General features: G+C 44.2%; 1 protein-coding gene across 1 annotated transcript; it reads left to right on the forward strand.

Annotated features, from left to right (window-relative positions):
* The first annotated feature begins 211 nt into the window (after positions 1 to 211).
* IL1A (interleukin 1 alpha) lies at positions 212 to 8,900 on the forward strand. Its single transcript, XM_033100921.1, has 7 exons — positions 212 to 286; positions 877 to 931; positions 1,887 to 1,935; positions 2,710 to 2,932; positions 4,174 to 4,347; positions 5,631 to 5,752; positions 7,939 to 8,900. The coding sequence occupies exons 2-7, from the start codon at positions 885 to 887 to the stop codon at positions 8,134 to 8,136; spliced, it is 813 nt and encodes a 270-aa protein (XP_032956812.1). The 5' UTR covers positions 212 to 286; positions 877 to 884; the 3' UTR covers positions 8,137 to 8,900.
* The last annotated feature ends 5,439 nt before the right edge of the window (positions 8,901 to 14,339 follow it).

The raw sequence follows: 14,339 nt of genomic DNA on the forward strand, positions 1-14,339 counted from the left end.
TCTCTAAAACTGTGTTTATAACTGTTTAGAGCAAAACAATAAATAAATGAACCAAGTCAGAAACTGCAGGAATATCTGCAAATAACATTATCAAGTTTATAATCTGTCATTTGGCCAGTATAAGGTTGAATGAACGTAAAAGAAATGCAAATCAGGATCCTTCCCTGTAAATTCCCATGACGCACCCTGGCCACACCCACTGCACAGAAGACAAAAGGCCCAGGAGCGGAGGCAGCCGCTTCTTCCAGCAGAGCCGACTCACCTCCCGGAACCGGAGTCGGCAAAGGTACTGTCCTGGTCACATTTTGGCTTTTAAAATATTTTTTGTTTCTCTCCTTGACTGTTATCTCTCAAACTGCCTTCTCTGAAGCTAAAGCCTCTTCCCTCCTGGTTCTGTGTGTGAGTTAGAATCACAATCGGATTTCAGAAAATGATCCTTCCTCTTGGTGGGAACTGAGGGACGGGGAACTGCTTCCACAGGTGGCCGGTGGTGCAGCCAAGCCTTCCCTCAGAGGGAACTCCACTTCCAAAAACTGCCGAGAGAAAACTGGAACTTCCCAAGTCTGCCTCTCTCTTGCATCTGAGTGAGGCAAATGCCTCCTTCTTGTGGGGTTTTTGAACTTAGCCAAACTTGACTGAGTGCCTACTGTGTGGGCACTAAGGGATACCAAAATTCTAAAAGAAACGTACAGTCTGCTAGAGGAGGCAGACACCTATGCAAATGGTTCAAGGGAGTGAAAAGAATGGGGAACATGCTGAATGTGGTTATGCCATGAGTTAAGTTGCCCAAGAAGCACAAAGCAGAGGTGGTTCCCCTCATAGGTGTCTGGTTCAGAGGTCATCAAGGCTGACAGCCGCTGGTGTTCTCCGTTGCAGAAGTCAAGATGGCCAAGGTCCCCGACCTCTTTGAAGACCTGAAGAACTGTTACAGGTAGGAAATGGACTGTGATCTGATGAGGGGACCCAGGCTCATTAGAACCCACCCAGCGAGGAGGTGCAGTGACCAGCATGGGGCCAGACCGGCAGACGCTATAGAGATGGTCCCACCTCCAAAGTCAGAGCAGGCTCAGCAAAGGCTTAGGGAAGCCAAGCATCCAGCATGTTAAACGGATGTGACGTTGACAGGAAGACGGCCATTACCAAAAACGTGTTTTTTAAGGCCTGCTGAGTCCTAGCGAATTTCAGCGTCTATTCATACACAGCCTGGGCTGGGTCACATGCTCGGTCTGGTACAGTAAGGGGTTCTAAAGGCCTCTTAGAGAGAGACCACCCTCAGGAAACTCCTTGCTCTCAATCTGGAGAGGAAAATGGCTCCACAGCAATCCGAGCACGCGGGAGCTCATACACACTCAAACCTAGTCAGATGTAAGAGGAACGTAAGTGAATAAAAGGTGTAAATTATAAAACACTTTCAACAACATGTTCTCATTACCTGCTTTACCTGCTAATATGCACTAACACACGCTCGGCCATCCAAGTGTTGTTTGGGTGTTTTGCCAGGTATAAATTACTAAATCCATTTTAGTGAGTACATGAAAGCAATGAGTAATGTAGTCTATTTGGTCAGAATTTAAATAAGGTGCTTCGGCAGAACTTTTCTCTTGAGGAGCTGAAATCCAATTACAACTCCTGTTTGTAAGCCAAGCACTGTTTCTGTTGATAAAGCACAGGTAAAGTTCAAGGCCTGTCCTGAAGGTGACTAATTCCAGGTCAGCGAGGTACAGATTACTCTATGTACGTATGTACAGAAGTCGTTCATTTTCAAAGATGGCAGGAGTGTCCGTGTGTGCACACACGTGTCCCAAAGCTAATGAGGTTATTAAAATACATTGCCTGGTGGCCATTGTGATCTAACAGAATGACATTCTCATCATCTTGTTTGACAGTGAAAATGAAGAATACAGTTGCGAAATTGACCAGCTCGCTCTGAATCAGGTAAGCAAATGGCTGCTTCTTAGGGTGGCTGTTCTGACAGTCATATTTTCTCCACGGGAGGACAGCAGCTATGGCTTCAGTCCCATAGGCCTCTGCTGTGCCATCTCGAGATGTCCGGAGACATGCATGTCTTCATTATAAGTGAGGCAGACAGGGCTGATGGCATTCTCCACACTTGCCGGATTTTCCCAGAATAGAGCACAACTACCCTGCACCCCAAGGACTGGAGTCTCCCTGCTTCATCAGATGCTAGTTTGCCACCCTGAGACAGAGCCTTCGGGCCACTTCTCCAGGGGTCTGTCACCTAAAGATATGTTCTGGTCATCCTCTCCGATGCCAGCTCCAGACATCAGAGACAACCCTCCAACGTAACAGCCCAGGAAGCCGAGGTGGACCAAGCAGGCCACTCACAAGTACTCCTATGTGTCTTTGGTACTGGCTCTAAAAGCCATTCCCAGAGGAGTATTTCTAACATGTCTGAGCCCTGTCCTAAGCCTAACTTCCTAAGGGGGAACTATTGGAGAGTCTCAATGTTAGCCTGTTTCACTGTATCTCATTTTTGAGTCTGCAGATAAATGACAAAGACTGGCCAAGAGATGGTATCCTTCCAGGGAAATGCTAGGAGGGAGGAGGAGGGGATGACTGAAGAAAGGTGGGTAGCCGAGACCCCACTGGCGATCCTTCTCACTATGCCCGTTGAATAAAACTCCCACAAAAGGAGTCTCATCCTATAGCCACAGACAGCCTCTCAGTCTCCACCTCCCTTCCTCACAGAAATCCTTCTACGACGCAAGCTATGACACACTTCATGAGGACTGCATGGGTAAATTTACATCTCTGAGTACCAAGGAGACCTCTAAGACTTCCCAGTTTACCTTCAAGGAGAGCGTGGTGGTGGTGGCAGGCAATGGGAAAGTTCTGAAGAAGAGACGGCTGAGTTTCAACAAGGTCCCCACTGATGACGAGCTGGAAGCTGTTGCCAATGACCCAGAAGAAGGTAAGGGGCCATGTGCCGTGATATCCTTGTTTGCCATTTTTAAGCAAATGGGCACAATAGAGTAGAAGGGCAAATAAAACCTAGAATCAGGGTGACAGGGCAGCCAGGCATTAGTCTAGTAACTATCAGGAAGGAAAATTAATTTCTATGCTGCAATGGGGAGAAAGCAGCCTGGCCTGGGTCTAAGATACTTGCTCACATGCTCATTTCACGGCCATACTGTAAAGGTCATGTGACTTCGAGCCCTTCAGCAGGAAATGGTTACACACTGTTGGCGGGTGACACTGACAAGCCATGTTGCTTCTCATGCTAACTGTGCCTCATTGGGAAAGTTACTGACCTTTCTGTGCTTCAGTTTCCTCTACTGAAAAATGCACACGATCAGAGCCCCCTACCTGTTGTGAAGATTAAATGTGTGAATTCCCGCAAGCTCCTGGACTAAAATAATGCCTGGCATGTAGCAAGTACCCAGTAAACGGCAGCTATCATTGTTGCATGACTACCATTGTTGCTACCACGTGTTAATGGTACCAGCACCACCAGTTTACTAATGGCCGCATTATCTTCACAACAACCACTGCCACCAAGAGCTTAGCAGTGCCCACACGATGGCCCACTCCTCAGTCTTTCCCGCATGTGTAGCACTGTTAGGCTCATATGTACCCAATCTGTGTCTAGCTTTACTCACTTAGCAGCATATTGGGGTCATTAGAGTGCCAGTTTTCAGTACCATAAGCCATGTGACAGAGACCATCCAAACCGATGAACCTTCATTTCTACCACCACATCGTTTCTTACAATGGCCTCCTAGAAGCAGTGATGCAGAGCTGGGGGATGCGTGAGGCTGTGGGTGCCTCCAGCATTCAGAGGGGCGGTGGGCACAGAGACCTGCTCCCTCAGGGACACACACAGTTCCCCACATGTTCGCTTCTTGTCTCAGAGCGCTTTCCTTTCAACGTAGGTAGGGTCAGCAGCAGTCTCCCCAGTTACTTAGAGTCCTCCAAACAACCAAAATGACAAAGTTGCACAAATAATCTCTTTCGGCGTCCAGGTCTAAAGAGAATGTTCCTACGGGAATGACCCTGGAGCTGGCTCTCCTGCTTCTGGGTGACTTCACCTGTTCCCTCACCTGCGTGGCCCATTCCTAATGTTCCTTCCACAGCTACCCCCGTGCTGCCTACAGCACATGTCACCAGCATCAGCCCCCAGACATTAATCTGAGCTTGTGCTAATGGTTGCAGAAATCATCCAGCCCAGATTGGCAGCTCACAGCTCCCAGAGCAACATGAAGTACAGCTTCCAAAGGGTTGTCAAACAGTACTGCATCCTGAATGACACCCTCCATCAAACTATCATTCGAGACACGTCGGGTCCATATCTCATGGCAGCCGCATTGCATGACATGGACCAAGCAGGTAAACGGACAGCCCAGTCATCCCCTCCTACTCTTACTTCTCTCTTTCTTTCAAGCTTTCCGCTTTCAAAGAATCAACCTCTCTAGACTCCTGGCCTTGCACAATTCTTCTAGAGCAGGAGGACACACATCACCCCAGTAAAAACCCCAGGCCAGGGCAGGGGCATCAGCCTAATCTGGAGGCCCACAGAGGTGTCGGGCTCTGAGAGCACTGCATGCAGTGCGAAGCTTTCTGAGGTGGTTTCTCCTTTGGTTTTCCCAGATATTCTTTTCCTCCTCAGAAACGTTAAATGACTCACCCCAATTTACCCAGAGCCAAGGAGGAGCCATTACTGTCTATTAAAAAGCCTACCAATCAAACTTACAAATAACACCAAACTAAAAAGAATCGTTATCACAATTATATACCATAACTATGACATAGAACAACCAATAAGTTGCAAGTATGTCCTGAAAGATGAAATGTAGTGTCTGAGAGGTTTTGTCAAACGGATCCAGTTCCCGTGGTATACACAGTTTAGCTTCAGGACAAGTCATCACATACAACATTATTTTCCGACCCCCACAGGGCCCATCCACAGTAAACAGCGGGGCTCTCTCTGTGTGGACCTCCTTCAGCTAACGTGCCTCACGCTCTGTGGCAGCTCCGAATCCTTGTGTTCTATTTCTGACCTAAAATCCTTTCACACAGTTTTATATAATTTGCCATTTTTAATGGAACAAGAATATTCCACTGTATTGCTGTGCTGGTCCCTTGGGTTTGCTCTAAGTAACTCTGTTGCAAATATCTCTACACATAATTTTTCCCTATCAGATTATTTCTGTAGAGCCTAGCCCCAAAGTGGAATGCCTGGGTCCCTAGGCATAAAATAATTTACAGCCCTTATTAAGCATTGTTCTCTACAGAAGCTGAGCTACTTGCCACTATCACTAGCAACATGAGTGTACCAGCTTCTCTAAACCCGTCCACTCGGGCCATTGCGAACTCATGACCTCACTAATTGCAGGGTCTTATCTCACTGTGGTAATTACAAGTGACTCCACAAATACTCAGCCCGAAGCATTCATTCAACACAGAAAATTCTACAGACATTAACCAAGTATTCACCTGCCTAGTAAATGTGGCAGATGTTGTGAAGGACACAAAGATGCACCAAATTGCATTCCTGGTACTTACACCAGTCAGGGACCACACACACACACACACACAGAGCATCTATATAAACGCTTGATTTTACACAAATACAATGAATTTACTTTCTTTTTGGCTTTTCTCTTCACCAGTGAAATTTGACATGGGTGCTTATACATCAAATGACGAGTCTAAATTTCCTGTGACTCTAAGAATCTCAAAAACGCGACTGTTTTTGAGTGCCCAAAATGAAGACGAACCCGTATTGCTAAAGGTCAGTTGTCCTCGGACTCCAACATACCTTTATTACACCCCATACATCTGCAAATGACCCCAACAGACAGACACCCCTATCAAGGTGCACAGTCCTCTTCTCGTCCTACCACAGTCCCCACCTGCCCACCTGCCCCCCACCCTACTTCTCACCCATGCCCAGGGGCAAGTGTAAGCAGGATCTGTGAGGGAGTAAAACGGAGGTGGCAAGAGCAAGTAAGAGGTAAATTGCCTCTTCCTTCTTTTCCTCCCCCTGCCTGACCCTATGCACCTCCACCCAGGGTATCCATTAATTGCATCCACCTTCGATCCTTACTGACGTCTACTATCTGACCACCATGACAGTAGGCATTAAGACAATGAGCTGCCTCCAAGAAACTCAAACAAGACAACTGAGATCAGAGTGGGTTAATCACGTGCCAATGGGCACAAAGCAAAAAGCTGGAGCCAAGACTCAAACACTGGCGTCTGCTCCAGTGCCTGTCCCGTCTTCCTTGCTGCCAGCATTGTCCCTCATCCCAGCCCCATCGCCACTACTTTCCCCTGCAAACATGCTGACACACACACGCTCACTACAGTACTGTGGTATCTCCCAATAGGCAGCTGACTTATTCAGCAAATGTACAACTAATCCCCACCCCCACTAGCGTTTATATGGCACGTGTTTCTTTACCTCGGTCAAGTGACACAAAAGGTGTCCGCTGAGTAGGGCAGTAGCTTCATCCAGGAAGTCTCAGCAAGTGTCACTTATTGACAGCTTTCTATTTGTCAAGCATAGTGCCAGCAGCTATGTAGACAGTGGTGTGCCAAAACCCCCAGCCTTATAGAACTTACTCTTCTGGGGGACACAGGCGATAGACAAGCCAAACAACCAGTACAAAGTGCAAGGTGCTGTCAGCAAATTAACAGGGTGCTAAGGTGGACAAAACTGGGAGGGTGCTCTTTAGAGAGAGGGGCAAGGTGAGAGCTGCTGATGGGAGGGGTGAGTGGGGGACATGTTAAACAGAAGAGGGGTCTGAGTGCTCCCAGGCCCTAGACCTTTAGGGGCTGAGAGGCCAGCTTCAAACATCAGAAGGACACTCCAGGAGCTGGGCACCATGATGGGGAGAGAAGATAAGCAGAGGCTAGTGTTGGTGGAGACTTGCTTTTGGATTTCATCTGAGGCACAATGAAAAGCCATTAAAGGGTCTACACAGGGAAGTGTCCTGGCTTCACTTCTAATTTCTAAAACAGAGAACAGATCAGAAGGAAGGCAACAGAGAAAGCAGAGGGTCCAAGTAGGAGGCCATAGTAATAGTCTTGGGGTGGGCAGTGCTGGGATGGGAGGTGGAAAGAATTAGACAAAATCTGGTTATATGTTGGAGACAAAAAAACTAAGGGAAATACAGGAGAAACTCCACGAGATGGAAAAATTAGGAGAGGAATAGCTTTGGGAAATAAAATCCTTGTTGACATTGAAAACCCTAAGGAAACCTTAAAAGGACATCTAGTTGCTTTAGATTAAAAAGAATAGAGAAAAAGCATCTCAAGTTGGAATCTGAATTTTAGTTTTCCATGAAAGCATTGTTAGATTCGATTTGTAACCACAAGAAGAGTAGCTGTTAAAGAGATCACAATTGTCAACAATTGTATTGAAAGGATTCAATTGCTAATATACCAGGAAGTTGTGTGTGTGTGTGTGTGTGTGTGTGTGTGTGTGTTGTTTTAATCTTCAATTGTTGACTTCAATAGGGACATAAGCATCTCTAAGTTACAAATTGTTTTTCCAAAAGTATGATTCGCATACTTAGAGGTCAAAATGTTTAGCGGTCTTAGACACGTTAGTGCTCAGATTGATGGGAAATGCCCTATGCCTTATGCCTGTGTTGGGGGCAGGACAAGATCAGTTTCCACCCTGTCTGCCAGGATACAGGGGGACACCAGTGTCACTGGCACTCTTCATGACTAATTTGGATTTCTGTCCAGTTAACTAAGGACACCAACTATTATGAATAGATGGAGCCATGCATCTAATAGGCATGTAATAAGTGCTTGTTGAATGGACACGTGAATGAAGAACCTGTATCATACTACAGTCATAGCTCTCAAGGGTTATGTTTCTCACAAAGGCCAAAAGCCAAGGGATCAAGCTTCAGTTCCTTTTCTAGCATCTCTTGTTCTCTAACATCTCTATTCTCCTTTTCCTAGGAGATGCCTGAGACACCCAAAGTCATCAGAGATGAGACCAACCTCCTCTTCTTCTGGGAAAGTCATGGCACTAAAAACTACTTCAAGTCGGTCACCCACCCAATGTTATTTATTGCCACAAAGCAAGAACGCCCGGTGCACATGGCAAGGGGGCAACCGTCCATCACTGACTTTGAGATAATCGGAAAACAGCCTTGACTTAAGTCTGCTTACTTGTGAAGTGCTGACAGTCGTATGTACCATGTACACGAAGGAGTCAAATCCTTCATTTAGTCACTTGCTGAGCATGTACTGAGTCTTTGTAATTCTAAAAGAATGTTTATTCTCTTTGTAAAGAGGGAGCAAGGTCCAATGAACCAACACTAACTTATAAGGTTGCTTGTTATTTAAGGAACACCCTGTACTTTGCAAAGTACCAATCATTTTAATTATCCTTCATAACCATCTTGGGAGGACCAGGGCTACAACTATCAAACGGCCTAACCCACATCACAATGGGTTAACTAAGGCTTCAGAGAACTAACCAGTCCCCACAATAGCAACTGGATTGAGAAGCCAGATCCAGCGGCTTTCCTTCTGCTTTTAATGATGGACCCTTAATCAAGCACCGTTAAGTTTCTGGGACCCCAGTTTGATCTTCCTCAAAATGGAGGCCATGATATTTGTGCCCTTTCTGCCTCATCAGTATTTTATGACAATCAGTGAGATCACTTTAGTAAAATGTTTCTTGAAGCTGAGCCTCAAGAAGGCAAAGCATGAAATGTTATTATTTATATATACATATATATTTAAGGTAATTATATTATTATATTTATGGCAATTTCTTGCAATCTCTGAGTGTGACCAGGTATCCTCTTCAACAGTGTTTTCCAGGCTGAGTTTGATGTATTCACACTAAGGCACTTTGGTCAAAGTTGTGCTTTTTCCATTGCCATGAAGCTTTGTTTTCTGGTACCTGGGATCCTTGTAATTATGACAATAAATTCATATTAATGATTCTGTTTGTTGAGCTGATAACTGGCCAAATTCTGTCACTCTTCTGTCTTTAAACTTGCTTTGGTATTCTTGTGTCATTCAGTTGCACCTGCTATCAAGTCCTACTAGCTAAATTGGTATGAAGTTAACTTTGGTGACCAAGGACAACCGTTACCTAAGCTTTCTTCTCTGGAATGTAAGCAATGTTCCTCCCAGGTCCTAAAAGTTGCAATCAAAACATAGTATTACATTATTATCAACAATGAGGACTGATACATTATCAATCATAATTAAATTAACAAAAGTAAATCTGACACATAATTACTTGTTTCACTGCATAGTCATCAGGACAAATGAAAAAAGTTCACACACATGTAACTGTAATTCATGCTACTCTACAAAACCAAACCAAGATTTTATGGCTTTTCTCTCCTTTTGTTAGCTTGCCAGTTGCATAAATGGCACTAAGAATAATATTCTTCGGCTCATTTAAAGCTCATTATATGTGTATAGCACGTGTGTTCACACATCCACACAAACTCACATGTAAGAGCCACATTAGTAACTAATCGACCCACTGGAAAGCATATCTACAAGATATGTTGAATCGGAAAAAGTTAAAATCAAGGGAACGTGGAATTAGATGTGGGAAGTAATGGGTAAGGAGTAATCCTAGATGACCCAGGTTCCTGGTACGGGACAGTGTGTGAGTGGTGGTGTCGATCAGTATTTCTGGTAGAAATACGGAGATTTCAGTTCCAGGACGAAGTACAGTGAGTGCCCTTTCAGCCATGTAATCTGAGTGACTGGCAGAACAGGACACCCAGTGAGGATGTAGAATGGGCAGGTGATAATGTATCTGGAACTCAGGACAAGTTAGAACTAGATGCAGATTGGAAGACAGCACTTGCATAGAAAGTAAAATTGTAAAATTTAGAGAAAGAAGAGAAGCCCACGACCACTGTTGGTTGTCCACACAATCGCCATCTCCCCTACCTGGACATTAAGGTCACCATGATGGAGGTCAACAGTCTCAGCACTGAGCTTCTTGGACTCCATTTCTTTCATGATGACATCAGTTTCCAAGTTGATGAGAGCAAAACCAAATGTCTGCCTTTAAGTCCAAGGTAAAGAAGAAAAAGCCAAAGGACATTTCCCTAGCCCTCTTCCCACTAAGTCACCCTCTTGACACTTAAAACTACTCCAATTTTCTGGAGGGACAGAAATAGTTGGGATAGCAACTATTGTGGTGATGTAATATGCTTGTGTGTCTACCTACTCCTTGGCTGTGTGGTAGTTTTAGGACTACATACTTTGTCAAATTGTCCTCTTGAGTCTTGACCAATGATAGCTTGTCAATATGAAATGTGCTGGGCAGAATTATGTATAGAACTGAGACCAGCACAGCCTGAGTGGGATCTTGTCCTTTCTATTTTAGACACCACGCTTTCGTTAGAAAATGACATGAGCATTTTGAAAGCAAGTGACACTGCTGATTCATCTATTGCTTGTAAGCAATTAAGACCTATAGGTTCTCTACCTAAGTTCAAACTGTAAACGTATCCTTGTTGCTCCTTGTATCCTTGTATACACATACTGATGTGTATACACACACACACACACACACACACACACTGGATTTTCCTTTGTCACACCTATAATTTGGTGAGTATATTTTTATTTTGTTCACAGTACATTGTAGAATATAAAGAATAGGTTACAAACATTTTTACGGTGTGATCTTGTTTTCATTTAAAATACCTACAATTTATATTTAAATGACTATAGAAAGGTATTAGGTTGGTGCAAAAGTAATCGCGGTTTAAAATGTTAAAAATAATTGCAAAAACCACAATTACTTTTGCACCAACCTAATACAAACACTATCAAAATGTTAACAATCCTTACCTTTGAGTGATTGAGTGATTATAATGGTTTTTCTGAATTTTTAAATGAATGTATAATTGCACAACAAAATGCCAATTTACATGAATTTTTTTAGTTTGACTTCTTATTAAGAATCTACACATAAGTGATACCATGCAGTATTTATTTTCCTCTGACTTATTTCACTTAGCATAATGCCCTCAAGGTTGACCCATGTTGTCACAAACATTAGGATTTCCTTCTTTCTCATGACTAATATTCCATATATATATATATATATATACACACACACACACATATATATATGTATATTCTACACACACACACAACACCCCTACCTCATATTTTCTTTATCTGTTCATCCACTAATGAACGCTTAGGTTGTTTCCACAGCTTGACTGTTGTAAATAACGCTGCTGTAAACATGAGAGTGCAGACATCACTTCAATATCCCACATAGTTTTATAATACAGACTGAAATCAGGAAGTACGATGACTCCAGCTTTGTTCTTTTTTCTTACGATTTCTTTGGCTATTTGGGGTCTTTTGTGGTTCCATACAAATTTTAGGATTGTTTGTTCTATGTCTGTGAAAAATGCCATTGGAATTTTGATGGGTTGCATTCACTCTGTGCATCACCTTGAACTATACATAAAATGGGTAAAATTTAATGAATGTAAATCATTTAATGAATGTAAAACAATAAAAAAGTTTTTGTTGTTTTTTTTTTTCCATTTGCAAGGGAAAAAAGTATCCCTATTCCGTTTCTTCCTCTGTGTACCCAGAGTGGCCTTTCCTATTAGTACCCTCTCAACCCCGGCCCTAAGGTGTCGGCTTATCTGAAACTGCCCTGTCAGAGTCTTTCTTTCTGTGGATACATTGTTTGCTTCCCCCATTCTTTTTCCCATGCTGCACTCTCACTGACTGCCAAGAACACTTGGCCCCCCTTTCTCAGAAGCTTGTATCTTACCTATTTTCCATCAGTGATTGACAGAAAATAAAGGGTCTTCTGCAAACTTATCAATAAGCATAGGCGGAGCCCTAATGGAGTAAGCTCGGGTCTCTGGAGTGTCGGGTTCTCTAACATTAGAGCTTTCCAGAAGTTTATGCGCAGTCCTCACTTCCAGGGACTGTGACTCAGTCAGTCTGGGGCGGGGCCTTGCGCACCTTATCTGTTGAAAGCTTCGAAGGTAATTGTCATGTCTACCCCTGGCTGAGAGTCACTGAATGAAAGTGCTCCCAGTGTCAAAGATGGTTTGACCATAGGGCTAACAATGGCTCCTCACTGGGCAAGTCCATTCCCAGTTAGAAGAGCTGACAACACACAAGTCCCATCAATTCAGCAGACGCCTCTTATAGCTGCAGGGGCACCAATGGCCCCACTTGGAAACAGGCCTCTAAACAGTAGGGGTAGCGCCGCACTTCAGACGCTCACTTAAACTCACAGAAGTTGAGGGCCTCAGCAAGTAAGTTCCTGCCACTGCATTTGCTCTTCCAAAGGTCTCCATACTCCACCCGACTAAGAATGGGATAGGAACAAGGAAAATATGACTGAATTGTCCCTGGGCTGTCAGCACTCCAAAAGCCAACGTTTGCCCCTAGCACAGTAGCAAGAGGCACACTCCCCTCCCACCCCACCAAGGAGCACAGCTGACTTCCTTCCACACAGTTCCTACTCTCTACTTCATAGATCACAGACGTCTGACGTTCCTAGTGTGAAGAGAGATGCTCTAACTTTTTTTTTTTTTTTTTTTTTAAGGAAAGACTTCTAGAGATTATAGGCAGGCATTCTTTCCCCCCCCCCCCAGGACCCATCAGCACCAAGTCAAGTTGTTGCTTTCAATCTAGTTGTGGAAGGCGCAGCTCACTGGCCCATGTGGGAATCAAACCGGTGACCTTGGTGTTATGAGCACTGTGCTCTAACCACTGAGCGAACCAGCCACCCACTGGCAGCTCAGCTCCAAGCTCAAGCCGTTGCTTTCCACTGGTCTATGTGGGACTCGAACTGGTGACCTTGGTGTTATGAGTACTGCGCTCTAACCGCTGAGTCAACCGACCGCCATGGCAGGCATTCTTGATATGAATGTATCGTAATAATTTAGAAAAAAAGCATTCAGCAGATGTTTTGTGAGTACAAAGAATAAAATGCTGCAATCACAAGGTCTCAGCCTGAGCAAGTCATGCCACAGACCTCATTTCCATTTTTGCTGGGATTACCTGCTTGGTGACATTGGCAGGTGTATGTCTACTGTGGCAATGGGTATATTTTGGCTTAATGTCATTAAACATTTAAATCAGATAGCTACCTCTTCTTGTTCTGATCCATGCACCAAGGGAATTTCAGGGATTATAACCTGGTTTCCTACATGTGTGTCTCCAGGAAAAGAATGCATGGGCTACAGGGTGTGTCCAGTGTCTTCTGCAAGCCCAGCCCCGATGTAAATGAAACCTGGCTCTCTCTTCTAATTCAGTCTCTGGTGCATTTAGAATACTGTAGAGAAGAAGACAACACACTTTGGAATCAGTATGACTGAAGTCTCATTTACTTTATAACTCTGGGCGATAACGTTGGACTGTAACTTTCTCTCAATCTCAGTTTCCTCACCTGTAAAATGGAAATAATAACGACATCAAAGGTTTGTTGTGTTACAGGAGACACAACACAGAAAGAGCTCAGCACTCACTTAAAAGTAGCTGTTACTGCTTTCCCTTAGCAAATGCACCCATGAGAGACTAATCCACATCAGGATACCAATTACATCAAGCTCCTGAAGCCACAGAGCTGAGGACTGGACTCCAGGTGAAAGATTCTGCACGCCGTCTGGTAGAGTCTCTTGACCAGCCAGCCCCCATCCTTGGTGGCTTCCACATAGCCATGCTCATTTCTTTCCAGCTTCTATATTACACTGTATTTTTATTTTGACCGTGGCATTCAGCCAAGTCTTTAATGATATAGTGGTAGACAAGATGGAGATATAAGTGCTGCATAGTGTGGTGACCATATTAAAAATCTTCAAAGGGAGACAGCTCTATTCATCCATTCAGCAGATATTTACTGAGTTCCTGCTTCGTGCCAGGCACAACAGAAATAATGGCCCGCTCTCACAAAGCTCACAGTCAAGCAGGAAGATTAAACAAATAAGCCAATTACAACGTGCAACTCAGGAGAGCTTCCTTAAGAAAGAGGTGCCCTGCCTGAGACTGAGGGATGACTAAGAGCTAACTAAGAGATACTCAACACTAAAAAGACAAATGACCCAGTTAGAAAACGGGCGGAGGACCCGAATAGACATTTCTCCGAAGAAGATACACACACAGCCAATCAGCACATGGAAAGGTGCTGAGCTCCGCTGTCATCAGGGAGATGCAAATCAAAACACAATGAGATGCCACCTCACACCCACTCCGATGGTTATAATAAAATAGATGGACAATCACAGGCATCGGTTAGGATGCAAATCGGAACGCTTATCTGCTGCCTGTGGGAATGTAAAATGGTGCAGTTGCTTTTGGAAAACAATCTGGCAGTTTCTCAAAGG

This window comes from Rhinolophus ferrumequinum, assembly GCF_004115265.2.
Source record: "Rhinolophus ferrumequinum isolate MPI-CBG mRhiFer1 chromosome 13 unlocalized genomic scaffold, mRhiFer1_v1.p Super_scaffold_3, whole genome shotgun sequence".
In the NCBI taxonomy this organism is placed as follows: domain Eukaryota; kingdom Metazoa; phylum Chordata; class Mammalia; order Chiroptera; family Rhinolophidae; genus Rhinolophus; species Rhinolophus ferrumequinum.

Bases quoted from the DNA above. Each gene is read 5' to 3' on its own strand.
- IL1A (XM_033100921.1), top strand. From the start codon at position 885: ATGGCCAAGGTCCCCGACCTCTTTGAAGACCTGAAGAACTGTTACAG. The intron at 4,348-5,630 runs GTAAACGGACAG...TCTCTTCACCAG, and splicing joins GCATGACATGGACCAAGCAG to TGAAATTTGACATGGGTGCT. The intron at 5,753-7,938 runs GTCAGTTGTCCT...TCCTTTTCCTAG, and splicing joins ACGAACCCGTATTGCTAAAG to GAGATGCCTGAGACACCCAA.